Here is a 27494-nt window from a genome sequence, read left to right as displayed (position 1 = left end):
CTAGCTGTTTTCTACAAATTAAACATTAAAACCAGAAGCTGGTTTGTTTTGTAAGTTCTTAAAAGGTGCACACATATTTTCTGTAACTGCATTAGAAAATATGGTTAACTCATGACAAGTAAACATTTTGCCACTTCATCCTGAATCTTTGTCAACCATTGATTCCACATAAAATTCTGCAGGGAAACAAAAAAAAAATTGAAAACATTAGCAAAGGGACAAAAACTCTCACCATCTATATTCTTTCCATTGGCACTGGGATTAAATTCAATTTAGTTTAATTTCCCAAGGTATCAAAGAAACTAGCCTTACTTACTTCAAGTTGTTCAAGAAGGATGTTTGTTCGTTTATTGATTTCATTCATCAAAAACATCTTGGCCATTTTTATTTGATTTTCTACCTTTTTGTATAAATGTTTTACTTCAAGCAGCCTATGGGTAAGAGATACACATCCCTGGATGAGCCAACTGGTATGTCATGTATACAGAGCTTAGGAGTTATTTGTTACAAGAACTGATCTAAATATTGACAGAGAACTCCAATGAAAGTTACACCATTTCCCATAAGTTCTCCCATACTTCTCTTCAAACATAGAATCATAGAATCATTTGGGTTGGAAAGGACCTTTAAAGGTCATCTAGTCCAATCCCCCTGCAATGAGCAGGGGCACCTTCAACTAGAGCAGGTTGCTCAGAGTCCCGTCCAACCTGACCTTGAATGTTTCCAAGAATGGAGGCATTTACAACCTCTCTGGGCAACCTGTTCCAGGGTTTCACCACCCTCATTGTAAAACATTTCTTCCCTATATCTAGTCTGAATCTACCCTCTTTCAGTTTAAAACCATTACCCCCTGTCCTATTGCAACAGGCCCTACTAAGTTTGTCCCCATTTTTCTTAGAAGCCTCCTTTAAGTATTGAAAGGCTGCAATCAGGTCTCCCCAGGGCCTTCTCTTCTCCAAGCTGAACAACCCCAACTCTCTCAGCCTGTCCTCACAGGAGAGGTGCTCCAGCCCTCTGATCATCTTTGTGGTCTCCTCTGGACTCGCTCCAACAGGTCCATGTCCTTCTTGTGCTGAGGACCCCAGAGCTGAAGGCAGTACTGCAGGGGAGGTCTCACCAAAGCAGAGCAGAGGAGCAGAATCACCTCCATCCACCTGTTGGCCACGCTACTTTTGATGCAGCCCAGGATAGGACTGGCTTTCTGGGCTGCAAGCACATATTGCTGGCTCATGTCTGGCTTTTCATCCACCAGTACCCCCAAGTCCTTCTCTGCAGGACTGCTCTCAATCCCAATCATTGACAGTCTCAATCCCTTCATCCCCAAGCCTGTCTTGATACCAGGGGTTGCCCCGACCCATGTGCAGGACCTTACATTTGGCCTTGTTGAACCTCATGAGGTTCACATAGGCCCACTCCTTGAGCTTGTCCAGGTCCCTCTGGATGGCATCCTGTCCCTCAGGCATGTCAGCTGCACCACTCAGTTCAGAGTCATCTGCAAACTTGCTGAGGATGCACTTGATCCCACTATGTCATTGATGAAGATATTAAACAGTATTCGTCCCAATACGGAACCCTGAGGGACACCACTAGTCACTGATCTCCATCCAGACATTCAGCTGTTGTCCACTACTCTCTGGAAGTGACATGCTAATGCTGATTGACTCTTGAACATCACGCCAAGAACAATCTTAAGTTCTTTGTCAACAAACAGACATAGAAGCCACATCCAAAAAAGTTTCACTTTATACTAAACAGTATAAATAGATTTGTACTCTTTCAAGGTGTTTGAAGTGGTTTTATTAATGCACAAGAGAGATCCAACAGCCAACAAATACATAATCAGCAGCTGAAATCCAGTTTCTATAATGAAATATTTTAATTTTTATACTAGTCCTGACTGGAATTGCAGCTTGGTTTGAGGTTTCTTGAAGAAACAAGGTATTTTAAAAATAGTCTTTATTTCTAATCTTTTCAAATTTTAGTTCAGAAACAAATTATATGAAGAAATCTTAACTCTGAAGTCAGCTGTCACATGCCTTACAAGGACTATGAAATCATGTATTACAATGCCATGACTTGTCAGTACCACTTAAACACAGATTTGATATTTTTAATCTTCCTATTATTTCCTATCCTCCAAGAAAAAAAAAAAATAGCATCTGCATTTACTTCTGTTAACCTACATTTAGTGACAATAATACTTTTATTGACCACCCACTTTCATGAAAAAAAAAAAAGCATAGCAATTACCTGTCCTCAATCTGTTTAGCTGAAACCCGAATCCCATTTTTTTTCTCTTCCACTTTAGTTATGACATTTTCCAGAATAACTCTCTGATTTTGCAAAGCTTCATGAAGATGTCTGAACCTGTGAAAGAAGGGCAAATTCTCACACCATGTTTTTTTCTGTTGATAAGTAATCAACTTATCAGTTGATAAGTTTAGGGGACCAGCTGCCTTAATACCTGTCTGGACATGGTCCCCTGCTTCTTTCCTACTACAAATGTTCTCTCTGACAGCTAAACTTTATCGCCCCTCATATAGGCAGGCTCATCTCACAAAAAGTGTTACGGTGTATGACAATTCCTTACATGGCTCACGCAGTTCCACAGGCAAGAAGCATGCTTAAACATCAGTAACTCCAGTCTTCTACAGTCATGATGTCTTTGACAAAGACAAACAGAAGCATCTGAACCATGCTAAGTATTAAGATCAAGTTGGGCCTTTCAGCACAATCACAAGGAACAAGGAACTATTAAGAGCAACAAAGCTGGTGAAGAGCCTGGAGAAAAAGTCTTATGAGGACCGGCTGAGGGAGCTGGAGTTGTTCAGCCTGCAGAAAAAGAGGCTGAGGGGAGATCTTATCACCCTCCACAACTACCTGAAAGGAGGTTGTAGCGAGGCAGTGCTTGGTCTCTTCTCCCCAGTAACTAGTGATAGGACTAGAGGAAACGGTCTCAAGCTGTGCCAGGGGAGGTTCAGGTTGGACATTAGAAAGAACTTCTTCACTGTAAGAGTCGTTAGGCACTGGAACGGGCTCCCCAGGGAGGTGGTGGAGTCATCGTCCCTGGAGGTGTTCAAAAAACGTTTAGATGTGGCTCTTTGAGACATGGTTTAGTGGGTTTAGCGGGCATGGTGGCATAGGGTATACGGTTGGACTTGATGATCTTTTGAGGTCTCTTCCAACCATAATGATTCTATGATTCTATATGCATGCATACATAGTATCTGAGCAGACAATACAATTGGGAAGGTACACACTGCTGAGAGCAGTGAGTGATTCTGTGAGGGCAGTAACCCATGTGTTACACTGGGCATAAGACAACTGAACCGAGTTTGCTATGGCTTTTAACTTTGGACCACCCTGCAACTTTAGCTGACAGGAAATGCAGATGAACAGTCTTAAATCTAAATTACCTACAGTTTTAGTCAGGATTATGATTAAGCAATCAATGTGCGGTACCTGTGTTCCTTATGCTCTGTCAGAAGGCAGCTGCGGCATGTAAGAGTATCGCAGGTCTCACAAAACAGCTTGAGTGGCTCTTGAGTGTGCACTGGACAAAATAAGGAAAACTCGCTTGCTTCATCTTCAGTTGCTGAAGAATACAAAGCAATGGTGTCATTGACAAGGATTACTATTATAGTTCAGAAAAAGAGTTGCCAAACTCTCACGATTTTATTGAAAGTCTGGATGTTATTTTTAAAAGACCCAGATCCTGGAACCATCTGATTATATGAAGCAGGGTTTGTTTACATTTTTTTCCTGGACTTATACATCTTACAAACTGAGCACATCAAAGGTTCAGAAACAAGTCACAAAACCAAATTCATATGGTCCTCTAAATTCTCATGAGTTTTAAATACGTCGCATGATTTTGGGCACCTGCCTCACAATTTTGAATGCCCTGGTCTGGCAAACCAGTCAATAAAACTGTATTGTAAAACATAGAAAAGCAACAATATTAAATAAACCTGAAGTCATAGCAGATGCAAGGAAATTCTTTGTTCTTAAAAAGTCACATGGGGAACTGTTTTTCAAACTTGTGTTAGTTGTAAATGGAGTACATAAAATTCAGCAGCTAGGGGATATTGATATTAGGCACTAAAACCTGTTCTTAAAAGGATTTTCTAAAGAGTAATCTGATGAAGAATAAGAATAGACAGTGGATATGTAAAGTGGAAGCCTTGCTTCTGTACAATCTATTCTTGCTTTCTTTCCCGGATACAGTAGAATTGTTTTAGAAAGAAGGAACACCATCAATGAAAGAATGCAGAAAAACCCCTGCTAAACCATGGCAAAACAAAATCCATTCTACTGAAGTCAGACATTCACAAGTACATCTATGTTAAGAGTTAAGGCTGGGAGGGGGAAGCTCTTTTCTCAGATCCCAAAAGCCGCAGACTCCAGAGCCTTATTTTATTAAGCAGAGCAAGGACCATCCATCGTTATTACTGGTGAAAAACACTATTTTCTCAAAATGGTCAGAAAGCACAAGCAATGCTAAAGTACAGTGACAGATTTATGCAGATCAGTGTTCAAATACTCTGTCCACCGAACCACCATCATTATTAGCACCTAGATACATATATAGGAACAACAAGAAAAGCACATGGCTGCATCCTCATTATTCTTTAGCAACACTCAAGAAATTAAACAAAACAATCATCATTAGATAACACTTATTGATACAAACTTTAAATGAAATCAAAACACTACTTATTTATATATTATTATTTGCTCATATAAAATGAGAAAAATATTTCGATTTTTCCACATCAAATTTATCTTGCTTTTTTTTAAAAAACAACTTATTTTTTAAAAAAACAACTTGTGGCAGGGACCATGCTTTCATCCTGTAGCAAAATGAAGCCCCTTATAGAACCAAGCCTCTGAACTGATACTATTGCAATAACACAGACACACAGTGCACAGCAAGCTATGCTAATTCAGTCACTTTATTTTCCAATTGGAAAATGCACAATATAGAAGTAGAAAGGCTAAGAAAATCTGATGGCTGACAAAGAGAATGAAAATATGGAGAAAATCCATGCCATGCTCTAAAGAAAATATCCCAAATTTCCTACTTTATAGATAGCTATCTTCTCTAAATATTTCTGAGATGGTCGATTTACTTCCTCCAGTTCAATTGACTTTCCCCTCCACCTTCTTAACATAATGCGCAAGAATACAATTTGTGATAGATTAGACCAAGATTTTTATGTAACAGCATTACATGGTTTATATTGTTATGAATTATTTACTACAGTATCATGTTTTATTCTTCAGGAATGTTTATTGTTTTATATTATTACTGAACCAAATGCTAACAGACAGAATTATTAAAAGAGGAAATTGGATCAGAGGGTTTTTTAGCCCACTCCAATATTTTTTTTCTATCAGGGCACAAACTGAACTCACCTTGACAGCAATTTTTTTCTGATTATACTGCAAACATCTACTTTCATATTAAAACCTGCAGCTGACAATGCAAGTAATAAATGACCAAGTAGGTTATATCATCAATATATAACCAAGGTGGATGTTGAAGATCATCTGTTCCTCCCCTGTGCAGGCAGATATTATATTTTTAAAGAAAAATAAAAAGTCCATAATAACTATCTCAATTTTCATAAGTTGGAAAAAACTCTCTAAGTGTTCAGCACCTGCAGAGCATGCAAGCTGTTTCTCTGAAAACTCAGGATCAAATTTTTAATAGTAAACTCCAACTTATAATGAGATGCAGTCTTTAAGGTCCAAGTATAATGAAGCCTAGTAACAATCTTATATAATGATTTCTCTTTTTTTCTCTCTCTGAAGGGTTCTTTAGCCTTTGGGAGACTGGAAACATCCCAGAGAAATCAGTGAGGTTTTTAGTACTGTGTCAGATTTAAGAGACAAGCAGATTTCAAATGCAAACTAAGGATAAAAATCAACGTTATCTAATTACAACACAGACCCACAGCCTCTGCCACTAGTAATTCCCTGATTCACCTGACACATCAGTGCAAACTGCCACTGAGTCATGGTATTCTTAACCTACTTTATACTCAGCTCAGAGCTACACTCTTCAGTTTTAACATAAGTTTAATTCTTACAATTCAGATGGTAAACAAAGGCATAAGCCTGTTTTTTCTAAGAAAAGACATTTTGACCACAACTATCCATGTTAGCTTCTTGAAAAGAACCTCACTTGAAGTACAGGAAAAGTTCAGTTGCCCTAAATTCTGAATTAACATCATTTGAGTCACCATTTTCTACAGCCTATATTTTCTTTATTTCAGGTGGATCTCTTGAATAATTGACAGAAAGTTTTAAATCTCTGTTCCTCTGACCAGTTGATGCCAACTTTAGAAAAGCAATCTCATCTTGGCTAATAAGAGTCCTCCCTCAACCTGCATAATTCACAATGACTCAAACTTTGATTTTATAGGTCCATGCTGAACCTTGAGAGACCAAAAGAAAAGGATAGTATAGCAAAGAGAAAATCTTTCAGTTTGTGCAGTAGCCTACAAATAGTTGGTATGTCAGTACCAGGTCATTTACTTCTAACAGTTTTGGCAAAAGGATTGTTTCTACTCAATTGCAAAGCACAGATTTCCACTTAACAAGGAAAGAGTCTGTACTGATACTGAATGTCCTTTTAAGAAAGTTGAGACTAGGGGAGGAAGAAATCCTGGGTTTATGACTTTAAACAGTTTGAGAGCTCTGCAGAAATTTGAACTTAACAAAGTTCACTTATTCCTAGTGCTAATGCAGAGCCCTCCAGTGAAAGGTTTGTTCTTCAGCGACTATTCCTCCAAGACTGCTGCTTAATCTGTCATAAAGCTTTGGCCTGTGTTTCCAGTACCTAGTACTCCAGCACTCAGTAAATTCATTCCAGAAGCAGATTTCAACGTTTTCACATCTTGTGGTCACAGATCCAGAACATTTTCAGGGGGTTTTTGGGTTGCTTTTTTTTTTTTTTTTGACTGTCAGGAAAAATCAGTGTCTGTGAAAAACTGCAAGTAGTGTAGTTTAACCCATCTGTGAACCACATCTCAGCATCTCCCTATACTCATAACCAGTAGTAATAGTCTGGCACTCACAAGAGAACTGGAATTTTTGATAGTACCTCTAGAAGTGGTTCAGCTAACAAGAATACACCTGAGCAACCATACAACACATAAATACTACTGGGAAACTGGGGGGGAGGCGGATCAAAGTGATGTCCAGTGTGTGCTATTTATTTGGTTTTATGCTTAAAAAATAAGGTCTGTTTTTCAATGTAGGAGCTCGGTAACAGTTTTTGGCTAAACAACTGTGACACAGATGACTCCCATAACGTCCCATTCCAGTTCTCAATAACCATGTTCAAACCAATGAAATCTAACCAGTACAAACCAGTCACATGAATTTGGCACACTGGTGTGCAGCATGATCTCAGGAGTCACCAGGCTAAGGGTGCTGCCTGGCAGCCAGCTCAGCCGTTCAGCTGCGTGAGCTGGGTCTCACCAAGTAGGCAGTCGATGGCCCAGGAAGGAACCAAGAGGATGTGCAGGATAAGTGGATGGGGAACAGTGACAGAGGGCTGCAGGTTCTGCATGGCAGGGAGTGATCAGATGTGTTACATGGAGCACAGCTATCATGAAGGAAGAAGCAGAAGAAAGAAATGTTTCCCAGGTAAGCCAGGTTCCTTTAGTTCTGTCACTCAAAGAAGAAATTGTTTATCAAAATCAATAGGAATAGGCAGGATTCAATGTGTTTGGTGGTGGTTTTTTTTTTTCTACTTTACTTCATTTCAGACCCATGGAATCTTACAGAAATTCTGGCCCTTGTAAAGCAAATGGCAAAAGATTGAGGAGTTTAAAGGTGCAAGGTCAATGGGATAGAGAAGTCTCTTAGTGGTTACAAGGGCCTACAAAGAAGGTAGCTGTTGTTCAGAAGCACCACATACAGACTGAAGGTGGCTACTGAATCTGAAAGCAGAAGATGCTTTATTTCCAGAAAAGAAAAAAAAAAAAAAATCAGCCTGAGTTCTAGTATATCCTAGTATTTGCTTTCTTTGAAATATCCTGAGGGGATATCTGTGTCCTAAATAAATAATATATACATTAATGATAATAATTTTAAAAGCACAGATTACATCCCAAATAATTTTTTAGATTAACTAGCCTATATATACACTACCAAGCTCCTTGTTCATTTTTTTCAGCACACAGAACTTAGTATGAAAGATGAGAAAGTATTTTAGTTATGTGTTTGCATCTTTTTATTTATACAGCACTCACAAAACCACAACTAAGCCACAGGTATATTTTCTTACCATTATTGGTCAACAATATGAGCAGGTAATCTTACTCAAAGTGAAAGGAAATTATAAACAGTTGGAGCCTCAAGACCACAGTCCTTATCTTGCCATCAATTCAAGATTGTCCATCCAATCAGGGCATTTGGGGGAGGACTAGGGGGACTTCAGTTTATATTATTCTCTAGAAAAGACCCAGAAAACATTTAAATGCCATCTGTGTTTTTTTATTATTACTATTCTTACAGCTTTTTTTTTGTTTATTTACACTCTATTTGGCAACGGCATATCATGTCTCAAGGGCCTCAAACCCTGTTTGATATGAACACCCAGGACCTAAAAGAACTCCATCTATGGCAAGCATAAAGTATAGGCTTCTACAAGCAAAATCCTAAAGCCAAAAAAAAGTCTAATCAGTGGGCTACACCTATGTTTATTCCTTGTTCTGTCCTTCATCTTCCTTAGCAAGAAGAATGATAGTACAGCACAAACTCTCTAGCACAAATAACTTCGTATGTGAGCAAAGTGTAAACTTAAATCATTGTATAAAATTGCAAAACTCTTCTTTTAGGTTACAAATTGCTTACATAAGTTTAGGTTAGCATACTCCTCAGCAGATTTCTGGCATATAAGTAAAGAAAATAATGAGCAGTAATAAGAGATGATAATCCTTTCTGTGGATCATCATTGTATAGGGATGAGACATGTTTGCCAGCGGGCTTAATTTGTGCTTGCTGATGGCAATATAGTGGTCACACTCAGGAGCCACGTTTTTCATTCCAGGCTTAGAAAAGGAACATCCTATAGTGATCACAGCCTGTTGCTGTCTGTGACTCTCCCTCCCACACCTTGTCAATAAGCACAGGAATTGCTTTATGGTAGTTTCCTGAAGGAAATTACCCAAAAGAGGACAGAAGTACTGAAAGGGCAAGGCCTGCTGCTGTTGTAGCCTAGCCCATCACTCTGCAGACTGAAAAGGCATGTGGAAAAGGTAGTCTCTGTGAAACATAAATGTCCAAAATTTTTCAAATACTGTGGAATGCTGGTTGTGGCAATGGCCCTAAAGTTATAGAAAAATCACATCATCTCTCATTGACATATAGATATCCTCTGACTCACGCACACAGAGCATGCATGGTGTCTGTGGCACAGAGGCTGCAACTGCTCCTTTTTCAACTGAATAACTGATATGAGAAGAAACAAAATTTCAAAGTGTATCTTCAGTACCTGTGCAGCCCTTCAGGGATACAGACAGGAAGCGGTCCCCAGTTTCCTTGCTATGTCTGTGTTCCTCTGTACATGAGCTGCACAACCACTTATTGCAGCTTGTACAGAGACTGTGAGCAGGTCTCTTCTCTTTACACGTGGAGCAGCTCTAAGAACAGAAAGTGCAATTACACACAAAGATAACAAATTAGCCGTACAAACTTATCTTTAATAGACTATGATTCAGATTGGTAAGCTTAATATTTTTCTGTCTCAAACTAATGCAATCCAAGTGATTTTAAGAGTCTGATTATTGCTGTAAAAGGGAACAGAATGAAATTAAGATTTGAAGCTCTTGAATTGGTTGTCTTTCTGTGCTCTAGCACAATCAAGCATAATTATGACATGATGCAAGAATCATTCAGCAAAATTCTAGGGTCCATGTTACACGTGAAGTCAGAAGAAATAATCATAATGACTTGTTTCTTGTGAACTGAAAAAGCCATGAAACTATGAAATAAGACTTGTCTGATTTCAATTAAGGAGGCTTAGGTTAAAAGTTACTGTTGAAAATGACTGGTGTGCTTCGTAATCCCTTTCTGTTAGTGTTGTACTACTTACTGATGGCAATAACACATCGAAAGAGTATACACCTTACTTTTATATATATATATTTAGACATAGGTATTTCTACCTGAGAAAAGATAGTCTAGGTTGCCAAGTAAATATGTGAAATGTTAGAGTCAAACATACCCCATCAAAAAGTTCTTTAACTACCGTTTCCTTTCTAATCACAACATTATGCAGAAGGATTTTGCTGTATCATTTCAGTGTCATTCATTATTTTCTGTCCACTACTAATTACTTATTAACAAACTAAAAAATTCTATAGGCTAGAATCCACTTCTGCTTTCATGTATATAAACGTAAACTGGAGCTACTTCAGCAGAGCTACTCTAAATCTACATTGCTTTATTTAAAATTAGAGCTTACTCTATTTGCTTTAGCATTGTATGAACCATCCTGATACAGTGTAACTGTCAGAAAAATACATAAAACATGCCAATGGTAAGGCAATTTAGAAAACAATATGGGGACACCCATATACTACTAATGAAAAACTTTTGTTCCTATTCTCTCAAGAGCTGACCAGAAATTAGATCAATTTATATATTGATATCACATGTGGTGAACCGGAAACATAAGATATGGGAACATGAGAAGACCTGGAAACCGCAATTAACTATCATCTCTATTGATTCAACAATTTAGGAAATGCCCTTTGTTATATAGGCCATGCTGTCTGGAAGTGTCACTAAAGAGGAAATGAATAAAGCAGCATGTAAATGAAGTGGGTAATTTATCTTCGGTATCCAGAATTAACTCAAGAGTTGTTTCAAGATAGCTATAATGACATTTCTTTTAAAAAGGATTTGCACTAGGCATAAAATACCTTGTGTGAAAACTCCTAATATCAATGTTCTTGACTTATCATAGCCACAAAGAGGTACTAATGGGCAGAGTGAACATAGTGATGTAATTTTATCAAAGCATAAAAGCTTTGCCACCAGTTTATCAAACTCAAACATTTCCTACAAGATTACAATATATCTACTCTACTTATGCATAGTTCCTGAATATTGCTACTACTCAGGGCTACTCAAGCAACTAGTAATAGATGGCAAAATTACTTCCTATGGTGTCCCTTCTGTTGGGCATCAGTTTATCTTCAATTCAGTTCAGTTATGATTGCATCCCAACTATTCTGATGGGAAACATGAAGAGAAGGATATATCAGCATGCACTCAGCACATAAGCCCTGATGCAAGTCTTGGTGAATTTAATAGAAGAGTTTCTCTTTGCAGTGTCTCAGGGAATAGAAAGCCTGAAGGAAGAACAATCACCGTTCTTTGCTGGTGGCCTTAGTTTTAAATCATGGCTTTAACATTAAGTGGAACATCTATATCCACCTAAGTTCTGAGACACAAGTGAATCAAGTTCTGATTCACTTCAGCACAAGAAGAAAAATTTTTGTTCTTCTGAAATTACTTTAAATTTTACTGTTCCCTTCAGTGAGGCTGGAACTTCACAACAGGTCTCTTATCAACTCACTGTTCAAGAGTTTCTAAGTATTTCCAATCTTTTTCAAAGAGATCGGGCAATTCTTGACAATAAGACAACAAAGCAAAGTTTTAAATGTGTTTGATTTTCTAGGCAGGGAAGTATTATGCAAGTCATTCTGCTATTTCAGCCATTTGCTTATCAACAACGCTTTCCAAAAGGTACGTGTAATAATTTAAACCAAAAAAAGCCCAATATAACTTATATAACCAAAATGCAGAGGTATTTATTCTGGGAAGCAAAGCTTGTTATATAAAAAGAAGTGTTTCATATGAAATGTACCCATGAAGGGCCAGCTTAGGCAACAGGTCAAAAGTTGAGGGATGCTTTGCCTTCTCTGTAATAACTAAAACTACTTAATCACAGGTTTACCTGTAACTGTTCAGCTGTCAGTCTGACTAGAACTTACATTGACACTGTACTGTGCTAACAGTACTTTTAAGTTGCAGAGCACAGAGTGTTCCCAGAATTACATTATTTATGATGTGAAAATGGGCTTTTGGGCAAGAGATTCTGAATTACATATTTTTGAAAATCTTGCTGCTGGTATATAGCACATTATATCATTTATGCTTCACTATCTCATACACTGAGAAATATCTTGCTTCCAAACATTTTGTTACAAGCCTTGCCAGATTCCCATTTGAACATAGTAGGTAAATTAAGAAAATTATGGCAATTCAGCCGCATCTCGGTTGGATGAGCTGATGTTTCTCCTTTTGATATCACTGATGGTGAAACGATGGCTTTAGTTTGGGAGGGGGGCCGGGGCTGGTGGTTAAAAGACAGTAAGCAAGCTTCACTGATACATGACTTGACTGTTAATGAAAAGGAAATAAGCCAAAAACTATGAGGAAGGTTTGTGAGTCCCTCTAGGGTACTCCTATGCTCCAGTGAGAAATCTGTTTTACTGAACTGTTCTTAGGACTCTTAAGGGATTACAGAAAAGAAAAATCTTCTGTTAAAGAAGGTTTGAAAAAATAATCTAGTCCTTTTGAAGACATTAGATATTCTCATTTGATTTCCTTTCTACACAAATTCTCATTGAAAGGTAAATGATGTGAGTCATGGTAATTAGGAAATCCCAGTATAATAAGTGCATTCTAAACATTCAGCAATATCCTATGAATTTTCCTCTTCTCTTTGAAGACTGCATGTGAATAGATCTCCTCCTGTTTTAGATAAAGCTATGTTGCATTCTTCAAGCACCTTACACCTGAAGATGCCAACACACTTTGCTTGCATTAATTTTTTAATTTCCCCAGAACACTACATGGACTAGGTTACACGTTCTTTTCTTTCTAACGATGGAGAAAGTGCCTGACAGGGAAGAAGTACATCCCCTCTATACTTTTTCTCAACAGTGTCACTGGGCAAGTCACTTGCACAGATTAAAGCAGTCTCAAACCTTGTGCAAGGGACAGAACTGATGTACAAATTGTTGCTGCCCCTACGGGAGCTGAGGAGTGGAAAGAACATATCTTCTGTCCTACATTATGGAAAAAGTGTTCCCCTCCACCCAAAGGCCCTGAAACTGAATATCTGATGTGGCTATCCGGTTTATTTGGGAATCAAAAGAGCAAAAGAGACAGACTGATGTCCAGGAGCTGGTTCAGAAGGTGAAGCCCAGTATGTTTGCTTCTTTGTTACTCTTCCCTTGCTTTGGATCACACTTTGCATAAAGCAGTCAGCAGATTACAGAATAGTTTTGACAAGTTTTCACCTGTTTTATCTCCCAGCTACAGTTAATGCTACCACATTCTGAAATCTATCTTACTCATTCAAATAACAGAATACTGTTTTATAACAGAGGGGGCAGAAATACACACCTTTCTCTGTCCCTCCTCACAACCCAAAGTAGTAACAACTAAAAAACTGTGAGAATAGTCCTGCCTGTTAACAGGGTATTTAACAGAAGTGAAATCCATCTGTGTATGGTGTCAATAGAAGGCCAAGGTAGTAACCATATGCCTTCCAAGTACCCTTTGCATCCATTCCCCAATGGGAAACTGAAATATGATGTGACCTTTTTTGTCATTAAACCAGACAATCAGAAAATTATAATTGTCCACAGGATCTAATGTGTAATCTTAATGTAATTGTTCAGCCAATAGTCTGCTTCTGTTTACTTTGTGTTGAGAGCAGAAAAGGGACAATGAGAAATCCAAGAGATTCAGTATCTTCCTAATATACTGATTGTCACAGATCCAGTCCTACACCACTACTATCAATACTTTTTAATCTATTCTATTTTAAGTATATAGAGTCAAACTTATTATTCAAATAAAGTTTAAAAAGTATTATGAAGGCAGTGTGTCTGTCTCTAGGAGTGAAGTAATTACAGTGCTGCATAAGCAAACTGTAAGACAGTCTGTTGCTCAAGGTGAAGTTTGCTCTGTTTTCAAACAGTGTTCATCTGCTACTGTTTCAACAATTCACAAAGCACCCAAATTAGTGGTTTTCACTTACCTTTGCCATAGCTGAATTACCAGTGGGAAAGTCCTTGAGAAAGAAATTTTCAACTACATCCCTTGCAAAGCAGGTCTGTTTGCACACAGGGCAGGAAAGGATACCTGAATTTAAAAAACAAACAAACAAACACACACCACAAATAAACACACACCAGCCACGTGAACCAGGAAATTATATAAACCACACTTCAGTATCCCTGGCATTTTTACATCACTTGGACACCCTTAGTTCCAGGAAACTAAGGCATTCTTCAAGCCGTAAGTTACTTGTGGCTAGATCTAGTTCAATACATAGGAAAGAAACACAAAGCAACAAAATCCCTAGAAATGCACTATAGTACAGTCGACTTATTTCAGTATTTATCAATGATATCTGCATGTCTAAATTCCCAGGAATTCATTAGGGCTTACAGCTTTGATAAAAACTGAGCTGCACTTTAAACTCTATTCCCTTGTTACAGATCTACCTGTGCTTTCTGATACTTGCTACAGCTCTTCTAGACCAGCTTTACATTACCAAAGGTGTATCAAAGCATAAAACACACATTGCCTAATACTAGTTCTACAGCGCAGCATGCTATCCAAGTGAAATGAAAGAGGAGTAACATGCTGCTAGCAGAAGCAACAAGTCAGAATAAAGGTAAAGGATAAAAAGTTGTTTCATAAATAGAAGGCAGAATTGCAAACCATCTGTTACAACAAATCCACAGGTGCCAGAACATCATCATCCCTAAAGCAAAGCAAAGCAAAGCGAGCAGCAAAACCTGACTCCACCTTCATTAGCTACTGAGTGCAACGGGGATGAATCTTAGCGTTTGCCTGGGCTGAGAACTAACAGTTCAGAAAGGTGTTCATAACTGTATATCTGCATTTTTGCACCTCCGCTATTTTATTCCTATACTTCTTGGGCTAGGACTTACATTTTTCTAGAAGGTCTAGTGCCTTTTTTTTTTCTTTTTTTTTTTTTGAAAGGGAGTGTGCATGATTCTGACCACATTTCTGTAAAACTACTGTAGATGTAAATCCAGTCCTTTAGAGATGGTGGTAGAGTGTCAGTCTATTTTTACCTTATCAAGTCTTTTTTGATCTAAGTTTTTCCATTCTGTTGAGAACAGAATTTCAGTGCTATGCTCACCTTGCCAAGTGATCTGTTTATGACAACTAACAGCAATATTTTCCATGACTAAATGATGCAAACACACTTAAAGCAAGATTTTAAAAGCAAGATCAATGACAACTTTCCACTGGACTGACAATGTTCAATGTGCTCTTTTCCTTAACTAAAATTATTTTTGAATAAGGAGAGTGGCCTGTAGATTAATTAAATCTTAAGATGTCTATTACCCTTCACATTAGACAGTTATCAGAGACTCTCATGTTTTCCAGGTGCTTAGTATTACCTGCCCTTGGGACATGACTCCTGCGGCCAGGTGCACAATTCTAACCCTGAATGTCTCCCATTTTCAGAACTGGGCTGCTGTTATTTCAACAGCAGCACATTACATTGACAGGGACACACAAACCCCAAACCCTTTTCTGACAAAAGCACTATGCAGTCAGATGTCTGAATACGTTCACTTTCATTCATAAATGTTTTGAAGAAACTTTGAGTTCTGTTACATTTCCTTTGAAGAGGACATGTTACTAAGAACAGCTTTCATGAGCTTTAGGTTTTTTTAGCCCAAATCTTGTTATAAAAGCAAAAGTATATTGTTTACTATTTTCTGAGGTTGCATTTAGAACAGAACTGTGATATGGGGGCCCAAGTAGCAGACTATAGTCTACCTTATACTTGTTTAAGTGTGCATTTTGTACAACCCCGAGTGTTCATGTAGACGTGAGAAGGAACAGGCGGGATCCACAAGTGCCTGGGCTACTCAGCTACAAGTCACCCTAGGGGAAAGGGCAATGCAAGCAACTGCCAATGCTTCGCTCATCTTCTGGGCATACAACTTGAGTCTTGTTTAAGTGTGTTCTGGTGACAGGAGTTACAAAGAGACTAAAAATTCATCTGATAAAAATGCTCATGATAGCAGAAAGCTGTAGAAGTCTTTTAAACTCTTCCTCTATTTTGCATCCTTAATATAAGGTGCGCAGCTGAAAAAGTATCTTATTTACCTACAATATTTGCAGCTAATGACCTTCATATGTTACACCCTAGGAAAACAGAATGATTTTCTATTAGTCACACTGAAACCTCTCCATGCCTTCCCAAATTATGGTTGTGTGTGTCTTTTAGGTATCTGTTAACAGCTCAGTTCTCTAGAGAAACATAAAAACAGTAGGAGCACTGCAGTGCCTAAGATGTGTTATACAGACAGTGCCCTCCTACTCCTTGTAAGTGGTGCAAACTACAAGCACCAGAGAATTGTAGTGCTAATTCCTAAAAGGTGAAACAGTTTTCACGTTTGCCTGTGAGCACCTTACAAAGCGACACAGTTACAACAGCAGCAGAAATAAAATGACTGATGCATTTCAATTGATAAGCTAGGAAGCAAAATATCTACTTTGCAAGCAGCTTCTCAGATAAGTCTCACTGAACATGCTCTAATTCTGTGTGCAGTCAATAGGAAACCATCTACTGACTTTACAGGGAATCGCCTCCAGCCCTTTGAGACTCTGCACCAGCTTCTTACTCCCATAACAGCATTGCCCAAGCACTGCCAGTTCCTGATCTGGCTAATACAGGGAGAAAACCTCCATACTGAGATGACATCATACGCCGCAAATTGACCAAGGGGGCAATTATCAACAGGTTACTTTCTGAAGTAAGAAATCCTCAACTCCCACACAGTCTTACACAAAACACTTCTGGGAACGGCTGCTTACTGGGAAACAAAAGCAGCGCTCAGGGCTTTGCCATAGCAAGGACAACTTCTGTCGACACACCACATAAGGTAAAAAAAGTTAATATTGAAGTTACTATTTCATTATTTCCAACACTATTCAGTCAGTGCGGAATGTTAAATCAAATTATACCAACTGAATGATACTTAACAGAATGCTTATGGCCTCAAGCATGTTCATGTAAACTTTAAATTCTGCTAATTTATTACAAACCAGCAAAGTACAAAATACATTGTATAAAGAATACATTAATTTGACAATGGGCAAGACCATATTTTTAATGTTTTTAAATGTATTTAATGAAAACTTCAATAATTTTCATCCTAAGAAAACATATATCATACCCGGATTTCAGTTCTGCACAAAAGCCTCCTTATATGTACTGAGAAATGCATTGGTATTAAGAAATATGGAACAGTCATGATTTTGGAGGTAGATGACGTTACTGCTGATTAATATTACGGGATATCTAAAGTGATGCCCTGGATGCCATAGAACAATTTTTTTCCCAGATATTAGATCCAAGTTATGCGACTGAAATCAGTGTTGTTCCAGGGATAGACTTGCAGTGAGACGCACACAGACAGGTCAGAACTATGTATTAGACTCACTACCACAGACCATCAAGTACAGCTTTGATTGTGTAAACATCAAAGTGTGTCTTAAATATCCAAGTAACTGTGAATTATCCTGATTTCAAATCTAAAACTCCCTTGAGATGAACATAAGACATGTATAGCCCTCAGCTTAATAAAAAAATCAGAACAAGGAGCATAACAGTTAACAGTAAAAATAATGGGGACACCATGGCAATACTGTATTGGAAGTAGTCCCCTACTCGTAGGAGGACTAATCAGTAAGCACCTTCTCACCTGTCCTAATACTGAATTCTATATTTAAGACTATTAAAAGCACAGGAGACAGATTTGCATCTTGCTAAAAGACGGATTCCCTGACTGTGGTAGCTTCAGAGATCATACTTGTTCAGCTAATTGGGCTTCTTATTTGATTCCTTTTCCATTTAATAAAAACCTGTGCTCCCTGGAAATGCCCAACCTTTTTTAATATAAATTCCCCAAAGAATCTAATGAAAGCTTGGCCTAATAAACACACTACAGGATGCTTTGTGAAGCAATTACCCTGAAATTAAGCAAATCTTACATACCTACTTACAAATAGCCACAAGCAGCAGCTACTTCAACACCACCAAGCGAGCGCACTATTTGCGCTTGTGCTCAGAGTGTAAATCACCAGTAAAATACAATTTCCTAGAAACCCCTTACCTGTCCTCTGGATAAACAGTCTCTTACAGAGCTACACACAAAGTCACTTGTGTCAGGGAAGGGGTGGTTATTAAGCAGAACTGCACAAACAGCATGCTCCCTGGAATCAGGCATTGCCATCCTGCGGACTGAAGTCACTACACCTTTCACAGACTGTCTGGGGCTGCTCCCCCTTCTTCAGCCAGAAATGCTGACAAATCAGCAGGGCAGAAAGATGTACTGGGCCACTAAAAGGTGCATATTTTTTTCCTCTTGCCTTCTTTCTTGCCCTTGCCTCTCAGATTCATTGAGGCCCCTGTTAACTTGCCTTAGTTGTAATTTTCCTGAAGCGGTGGAATAAAAATCCCACAGTGAGAATTAATAGCAGCATCCTACTTCCCTTCTTGCCGAGTCTTCTCTCAGTTCTCAGAATAACCTGGAGCAAGTACGCAGAAGGAAAGAGAAGAGCTTTTCTAGATCCAGGTAGCAGCAGGTCTTACAACGCCATTCACTCCCATGGTATATTTTGCAGACCATTCCCTAAATATTTTTCTTGCCTGCCTACCTTACCGCTGCCTCTAAACAATATTGTTAATTTGTTTTAAGAACCTGTACTTTGCAGACAGCTCATTTAAATATATCATTATTACAGCACTGTGGGTGAAGGGAAGAGTAGTCAGAAGCCCTAGAGACTCACTGTTTGTACGTGTGAGAATGATGCAATCTCTGGATCTAAACAGCAATTCAACATGGAATTACAGGATTCAAACAACAGTTTGCATATTAAGAGATCAGGAGCCAAATTCAGCTATGGTGCAATCATGATGGCCAAATGAAGCCCATTATTGTTATCAAAACCTCTAGAAGTAGCAAAAAGCTAAGAGAGCTGTTGACAAGCTCCATTTTTGTATGGAAATTGTATTGATAGGAAGGAGGTAGGAATATTTGCATAAATTATTTTTTAGAAGTTTATTACCTCCTGCTGTTTATCATTTGAAATCATTATTTATGACATCACATTTCACTGCTAAAGAGATGACCAGGAATTTAGAAAGGCTAGCAGGGATCCTAATATTGGATTTAAACCCCATTTCATTGTGATATGCAGAATAAAACCCTGTTTCAGAATTATGTCCAGTATAAACCACACATAAGCTATTCGCAATGTATTTGAGTTATCAGTTAGTACTGAACAATCACTGAAGACCACACTGTATTGAACAGATTCCCACAAAGTTTCATCACGTGAGGGATGTGGAGGAATAGCCCTACACCTACATCCTTCCAGGGCTCCAATACTTCTTTAACTACCATCCATAGTAGGCTAATGCACCTGAACACCCCCACAAAAGCCACCAGCACTACAAAGTGACATGTGTACAGACATATCTTTGTGCATGTGTTATGTTTACATATACACATCTCTGAGCCCTGAGAAGCTTCAGCAGCAGATGTTTACTTTGCTGAAATGGTTTGCAGCCCTTTTTAGTAAGCCATGCATTTATTTCCGCTCTCACACTCCAATCAGCGATAGTAACTAGACAGCGGCTTGAGGAAAATGGAAACTCAAAGGCAGTGGATCCAGAAGACAGACACAGATAGCAAGTCTGGACACTCCAACTCCACACCTGGGATATCCAAAATCAGCTTTCAGGAAAACAACAAGGTTCTGTCATATACTGTTCAAGCCCTAGTTCCCCACAGGTCAGATCTCTCGCATCCAACAGCACTTTCACTTCTGTTAATGAAACTTGCTACACTGCATCAGACCTAGGGAACAGTAAGCAGACATCAAGGTAGTGACCCTCATACAGAGTGTTCCTTTGTAGAAGCACAAATAAAGAACTAAAATTTCTGAGTGCTCTCAAGTTTTCACTCCACCTTTCTTGTAGCAATCTGATTTGTAAGTGACAGAGCTGTGGATAATTTGCAGCAATCACCTCTGAGAGTGCAAACTGTAACCTCTCCACCACGTATGGAAACAGAGTACAAAGACCTTTTGAACACCAAAAGCCGCAGCTTGAAGGATTGTTTCAAGGTATTCCAGTCTGGTCAGGTTTAAATAGGAAGAACCCTCAAGCTGATTGTCTCAGGAATAAATCAATGCAGATAATTAACTTATTATTATCATGAGAATTGATTAGCATAAAGAAACAAACAGTGCAGCTATCCTATACACCACATTTATACTTGCTGTCCACATGTTGCACCTATTCCTCCACTCTTTTTCCTCCAACAACCATCAGAATAATTATTCTCAGAGACCATTAGCTACAGCTCAGGCTGCAGGCGTAATTTACACTTCCTTGGAGACCCAATTATAGGTTATAGGAAACCATTCCAAAGACAACCTCCCACTCTACAGCTTCATATTTATGTAACTAAACCCACCATTGTTTCACTTGCCTTTTGGATCTGGCAGCTGAACAACAGAGTGAGAAGGGTTGACTAACTTTAAATCTGTGTTAAGATGGCTAAATATATACATTATGAACAGTTTCCCTCTTTAGAATTACCTTTCTACTTCCCTTTTTAGAAATAAAACATGTATTTGATGTTAAGTGGATCTAATTAAAGCAAATGAGTTTTGGGTGTGCGTCACTAACAAGCGTTCACAATTAGGGATCCATGATTATATATAGTACCTACCTTATAAGATAAAGAAAACTGTATTTTCAGCTAAAAATAATAAAATGCAGAAAGTGGACATCTGTCATCAGTTGAGGTCACATTTGTTCTCTTTAACAGTCTGTTTTCTCTCTGTTTTATCTGGTCAGTTTGCATTTCTCTAATGCGTAACCCTGTTACATTTCTTGGCATTTAAGCGGGGATCTCAGACCCTCTCTTGCATGTGAGAAGCTAACATAACGCAAGGGTGGACAGTTTTTGACTTATGCACAGAACGAGGATAGAAATTATGCAGTCATTTTCCATGATTTTTGTTATCCAACCTAGAGAAGCACAAAAGGGTAAAGCACATTTTTAAAACAGAATTTCACACAAGTTCAATACAAAAACATGATACAATTAAATCTACCGCTTCCCAAAGCAATTTACAAAGCTTGGCAATCACTAATCGCATTCTACAAACATAAAGCATAAATTTGTAAGTTAGACAAATTATCCAATTCAGTCACAAAATGTAAATGATACCAGGGCTTGATATCAGTTAGCAGAAATCTGCAAGGTGTTCCAGTACATCTTTCCTGATCTGCCTTGTTCTCAGGGATCTAAACTGTGATTGTGCTGTGATTACCTGTGATTTTTATTTTTCTTTTTTTCTTTTGGGGGGGGGACGGGACAGGACGGACCGGACCCAACCCCCAAGCTGAGACAGTCTTACAAAAACATGAACTTCTTACAACAATGCATTTCCACTGGTCCTCATTTAGCTACTTTTGAAATTAGCAGGTTGGTGATATTTAAAGCACTAAACCAATTTAAATCATTGAACATCTTATGGAGAGGAAGATTTGCAGATAAAGGGTAATTGTCTGCAATTTATCTGCACCCACCTCCAACTCAGAAAGGACAGATAAGCACAGGAACCTGGATGAATCTGGTTTTGAATGATTCAGAACTCAGTGAGAAAGAGCCAGACCCAAGAAGCCAAGGCAGCATAGAGGAACAAATTTTGTATGTTTTCACATTGTACTGTGAGTGGCAATTCATACAGGTAGGAGCCTGGGAAAGTCCTTATCTGAGAAATTTCCATCTCAGGAGACGGGGGAATTTTCTCTCTCTTTTTCTTACCCAGTCCCTCTTTTTAAAATCATTCCTTCCCATGCACTAAACAGACTGGAAACACACAACATGCAGATCTGCAGAGGAGAAGAATGTGTATTCTCTGTTAGGTGAAGCGAGGGAATAAAAAAAGGAAAGTGACACTGGCCTGCAGAAAAAGAAAACCTGAGAATCTTAAAGGCCCCTTCATATAAGAAGCATATGTAGGAGCCAAACTCACAAAGATAATTTTCTTTCTCCACTCAAATTACTTCCAAACTCCCAGTTCTCACAGCTCTGAATAAATTCTGATGAGTGTGCAGCTGTGCCATATGAGCTCTGGCTATCTGAGAGCTTTTGTTCATGAGTCACCTTAAACACATACAGGTATAAAAGTAAGTTTCCAACATCAACCCCCATCAAATATCAGGGCCACTTACCTCCATCTTCTCAGCAATCTTAATACAACAACAATAAACTAGAAAAAAGCTTTATGTTAATATAGTACTATTTATAGTAAAGCATACTGAAAACCACAAATTCAAGTGTGCTTTTGTAGCAAATGTCAGATTGACTTCACTTAGAAATACGTTCACTTTTTCCATTGTTATATTTTGCTTAAAGAATTCATAGTGAGTAAGGAGCACATTTTTCTTACAGGCAATATTTCATCTTTACTCAGCTAAAATGGTTTAGCACTTGTATTTATAGTTTATCATTGGCACTTCTATATGATCATACGTAGAGATAACACTGAAAATTGAGTTGGTGTTGTACTACCCATAACTCAACAATTGCTGCAGATAAGACAAGCAACATTTAGCATCATGCTATCAGAAGATTTCACAAATTTATCCCGGCTGACCTACGGTAGTTGCAGTTTTGGTCATTGACTTATTTAAGAGACACAGATGTTTTGGTTTTGCTGTTATCCTTGCTCATATATTAACTGAGTCTCTGCACCTGGTGTCTCACTTCATTTACTGGGTCATCACCGTTCATTATTTCTTTTCCCATAGAAGTTCCCTATCTACAAGAGAATGAGGAATTAGAGAACTTCAAGAATACAGAAAGAAACTAAGTATTTGTTCCAGTTTGCTCCAGACAAATAATTCCTGATGCACTCAGGAGCTTGAAGAAATATCCAACATTTTAACAACTCATGAGAACCTCTAGCTGCACTTCATCCGAGATCACTAAGTGGTATAAATTCACTTTTCCACTTGGCAAACAGAAACAAGGAGGAGAGGGGAATGACCTAGATGTCAAATGAGGACACACAAAAAGTAATGGAGTGGTTGTTTTCCACAGCACTTTATAATAAAGTAGGTCCCTCAGACTTTAAGCCCACTATGATTGGGCATTAAAAATTTTAAGGAGACATTTACTTGAAATGACTGCTTTGCCCTCTGTCTTCTTCTCCTACCTTTATACCTTTTTCTGTCTGTACCCTACACATGAATAGCCTTTCTCCTTTGCCATTACGTTATTCCCTTTTCCTTTATCTTTTGTGTTTTCCTAGCCTTTCAACAGTGATCTTCTAACAGTGTTTCCATTTGTTCTCAAACCTGAACTTGCCTAGTTTATGTTATCTCATCAATTCAGATTACCATCACCTCAGGGAAGGTATCATATATTCCTACATGTTTCTGAAATCTGCTAATAAATGATGCCTCTTATTCATCTACAGTTCAAAGCCTGTCAAAATACAAGTAATCTACATGCCTTTGCTCTTCTTATAAATTAGTAATGAGTTTGGAATGCTTCCCCACGGCAATTGAGACTCATTCAGTTAAAATGACCGTAATTCTGTGATCTAAGTCCTGCGTCATTCCAAAAAAAGTTACGTATTTTCTATTAATATCACTACCAAAAACTGTACTAATAACGTCAGGATTTCAAAAGCCACAGTTACAAAATGCTTCTCATCCTCACTAGTTTACTCAGCTTGCTAGGGTGAGTTACAGTATATCCTACAGTCAGAAGAGTTCAGGTAGAAAGAAACCACATTTACGATGTGATAAAAGGAAGTTTCAGTGCACCACAATACACATATTCTAATAACAATTATTATGACCTCTGTTCGGAACAAAGAGCTGGATGTTGGAGGGTGGGGAGGCACAGGAGGGGGAAAGAAGGAAGAATTAAACTGTCACCACAAACGGTACCATAGATAGGTCCAACATGTCCAAAAGATTGGATAAAGAAGTAGCCTAGAAACTACCTTGCAGCATTTATTCATTCATTAAGCTAAGCAAATAGAATATTTATAATGTCACACTTGGTAACTGAAACTTAGCCCATTCTGGAAACGTTAAATGTTGCCTGACTGTGTCATTTCTCTTCAAAACATTGCTGTCGGATGAAAAACATAAAGAAGGCTTGTTTCCAAACCACCCTTTGCTCATATAAATCTTGAATCTTCTAGTTTATTCTTTTAAAGTATTGCTGTAAAGGAATAGGCTACAAAAGGTACTTCTCAATTCATCTATTTTTAGAATACTGTAATACAAAGAGCACAAGCCAGAGATTCTTAAATATTACCTTCATATAGAACTTCATACTCAGTGGGAATACAGCTGTATCCTTGAATCAAGTCCGGAAGACAGTCCTTGCAGAAAGAATGAAGGCAAGGTAGCATTCTGGGCTCTCTCCTCCGCAGGTCCCATTTGCACACCAAACAATTCCTCAACAGATCCAGGGTCTCGATTTCTGTTGGCTGAAGTTTGGCATCAAAAACACGAAGAGTCACAAAATGGCTCATGACAAGCCCTTCACTTAAGGAAACACTTGATCACTCAAGCGCAAACTAGAAGGCAACAGCAGGATGCACGTTCTCAGAAACAACATTTATTTAGTCCTTGTGAAGAAAGAGGAAGTTCCTTTCAGCTGAAAATCACATACCCGCTTTACAAAAAAGAGTATCTTTGCAGATTGTTGTGCAGGAAAGTGTGGCTTAAGGTTTACAAACCATGATCCCACTATCTCTCTGTAGTACTTGCAACTTCTGTAAAAACTGAAGTAATCTATTGATCTACTTAACAAAGCTGTTACCAGGCTGAATTGTCACACGATGTACATTTCCTGCTAGAAGCACTGAAACTGTGCAATAAAAATGACGATATTCTCTGACTGCTTTTACAGTTTCACCTCAATATTTTACAGTTTTCAGGTAAAACAAATAATAAGCATAAGTGATCACATATCCATCGTTTCAGCAATGCATGTTAGAAAGCTGCCTTGATAAACGAATAGCCTCTTCTGCCAATCTTCTTTATAGAAATTTAATAAAATACACTTTGCAGTAATCAAATGTCAACTGTCCAGATGACCACAAATCAAATTAGAGACCAAACCCGAGCTTCCCACAAGGACAGCGTTCCTCCTGCCAACCTAAGCTCCCCAAGGTAAATTGAGAGTTTTGCAGTTCATGTTCCATCTCAATTCTGAGATTTTGAGAGAGGTTGATCAGATACAGCCTGCAAAGGGAAACTTTCACAAGTTGCATTGGAGGAGAAAAGGCCAATACAGTCTTGTCTCCCCTGGAATCATCCTTCCAGCTGACCAAACCTCCTGGGGCCAGGGCCCCATGTAGCTGCCCATTGCCTCAGCATGGTGGCCTTGCTGCCAGCAGTACATAACGTGCAGCTACGATCTATCTGCAGATTTCCCCAGCAGAGAAGAGCAGCAGCTCTAATCTTAGGGCCATGTATTCTCTTGAGGGATTCTGTCTCAGGGCAGATTCCAGTGGAAATGGTTAGTAAGCGAGTCTTTTTTTTTTTTTCTACAATGCAAAAAGATTATTAATGTCTCAGAAATTCACAACCAGGACTTTTTTAAGTGTTGCATCCTGAAGTAATTGCTATTTAAAATATTTTGGAAAAAATGGACCATATGTTAAAAGTCTGCATCACATTTCATACCCACGACCCATTCTAAGAACAAATGAAAATAGGTAGATATCCACCAACTTTACTGAATTCCCTTAGACAAATTCAAACCTACTACTAAAACTTATGATTGTAATTTCAAAACTAGAGGTCCCTTTAGAAATGAGCTGTAGTAGTCATACCTGTGGTTTAACTAATAAATATTGTATCAGTGCTTATTATATGAGTTCACTTTTTACAGTGCATCTTCATCAACCATCTTTCAGAGGCAAATGTCATTAGAGCTGCACGGCCTCTCAGCTTGCTCTGTCTCTATTGTTTCTTGCGACTACTGTTGCTAAGACGACAAACCAGCACCTACAAAAACATGTAATTTCTGCAGTAGGAAGTTGAGGTCTTAGACTACCACATTGTTTAGACAGAGAAACCACAGCCTAGGACCAAAGCATCCATGCACAGAGAATCAGTGCAAACAAAGCCCAATACTGGGAAACGCTGTATCACCATAAAGGCCAAACCTCTGGCTGAATGAGAAGCGGGTTACCATACATTTTTATGCTTTTTGCATAATATATGAAACTACATACAATTTTTTTTGGTAAGAGGGGGAAGGATGAGGGTGATACTCCTGCTGAGATAGGTATGCAAATCAGCAGGTAGGCAGCTACACTACCAGTGACTTGGCTATGCCGATGGGAAACACCAAGTCCAGCAGCAGTGATTACAAAGAAAATAAAGTTAATTGCATTTGGAGATGTGTGGTGAGGGTAACAAGGCAGGTCGCAGGATAGAAATGGATGAAGACGGGGAGAGCTGGGGAGGCAGCTGGCAGGCTCAGTCACACCTGGAACGGGAAGGAAAGTGCTGGGCTTTTGGTGTGTCAGCCCAGATGAAGGCAAAGGAAAGGCATCGTGCTGGGGGGCTGCCTCACAACCAAAAGATCAGTTGTGGCCTCAGGAAGGCAATAGCCACCCCAACACAAATCGAAGGGAAGCATCCACGTATCACAGGTCTGGAACTTGTGGTAAAGCGTTAATACATTTCATACAAGAGAAGTTTGTAATTATACACTCTCCTAACTTTCTCATTTCTGTATTTTAAACTGACTATGCAGGCCTTTCAATTTCCTGTGTCCCTTTTTCTTAATCAGATGATTTTTTTTTTGTATTTTCTTCCCTCCATTAAATGTGGATGTTGCAACACCAGGCTCATTACAGCATTTAAAAATGTTATAACATCAACTTTACCGGTTTTGTCTATATTTGCTTCATTAGCAGTGTTGTACATTGCCAAGAATTTGGAAAACAGTGAATAAAAATATCCCCATCGACTAAAGCATAATGTCTATCAGTTAAAAAAAAAAAACAAAAACCACCAAACAAAAAACTCAGACAAACAAAAAGGAAGAGGTTTTACACTTAAGAAGCTACTTGGTCTTCATTTAGCTTCCTCAATTCTCCTGTTTTTAAACAGGAAAATCCTTTATTTAGACATCGTGGACAGCCATCCGGGGGGTCCCTATCAGCCCTCACAGGAGCTTCTTGTTAAGCCGGCAAATGCCGCTCGTTAGCGATTGCTCAGCCCTGTTACACCTCTGCAATACTCCTCGCCAGCATTTTAGCCCGAGAAACGGCGGGACGGCCAGCGGGCAGCAGAGCCTGCCCGAGCCCCTCAAAACCCCTTCAGCGCG

The 27494-nt window shown here is 38.7% G+C and overlaps 1 protein-coding gene across 1 annotated transcript in view; it reads right to left on the bottom strand.

The window, feature by feature from the left end:
* The window catches only part of TRIM66 (tripartite motif containing 66), a gene marked incomplete at its 3' end in the record, with an annotated part of 50091 nt that extends 25413 nt beyond the window's left edge, over positions 1–24678 (bottom strand). Inside the window, exons 1-6 of the mRNA XM_009703569.1 lie at positions 24459–24678; positions 14081–14184; positions 9512–9659; positions 3463–3595; positions 2251–2367; positions 317–431 (exon numbers count right to left, since the gene is read on the bottom strand). Coding sequence (XP_009701871.1) covers positions 317–431; positions 2251–2367; positions 3463–3595; positions 9512–9659; positions 14081–14184; positions 24459–24678 — 837 coding nt within the window. The remainder of the gene's footprint in view (positions 1–316; positions 432–2250; positions 2368–3462; positions 3596–9511; positions 9660–14080; positions 14185–24458) is intronic.
* Between the last annotated feature and the right edge of the window lie 2816 nt (positions 24679–27494).

This window comes from Cariama cristata, unplaced genomic scaffold (genome assembly GCF_000690535.1).
Source record: "Cariama cristata isolate BGI_N322 unplaced genomic scaffold, ASM69053v1 scaffold24057, whole genome shotgun sequence".
Classification (NCBI taxonomy): Eukaryota; Metazoa; Chordata; class Aves; order Cariamiformes; family Cariamidae; genus Cariama; species Cariama cristata.
Note: the sequence above shows the minus strand (reverse complement) of the source record. Positions and strands in the feature narration are given on the sequence as shown.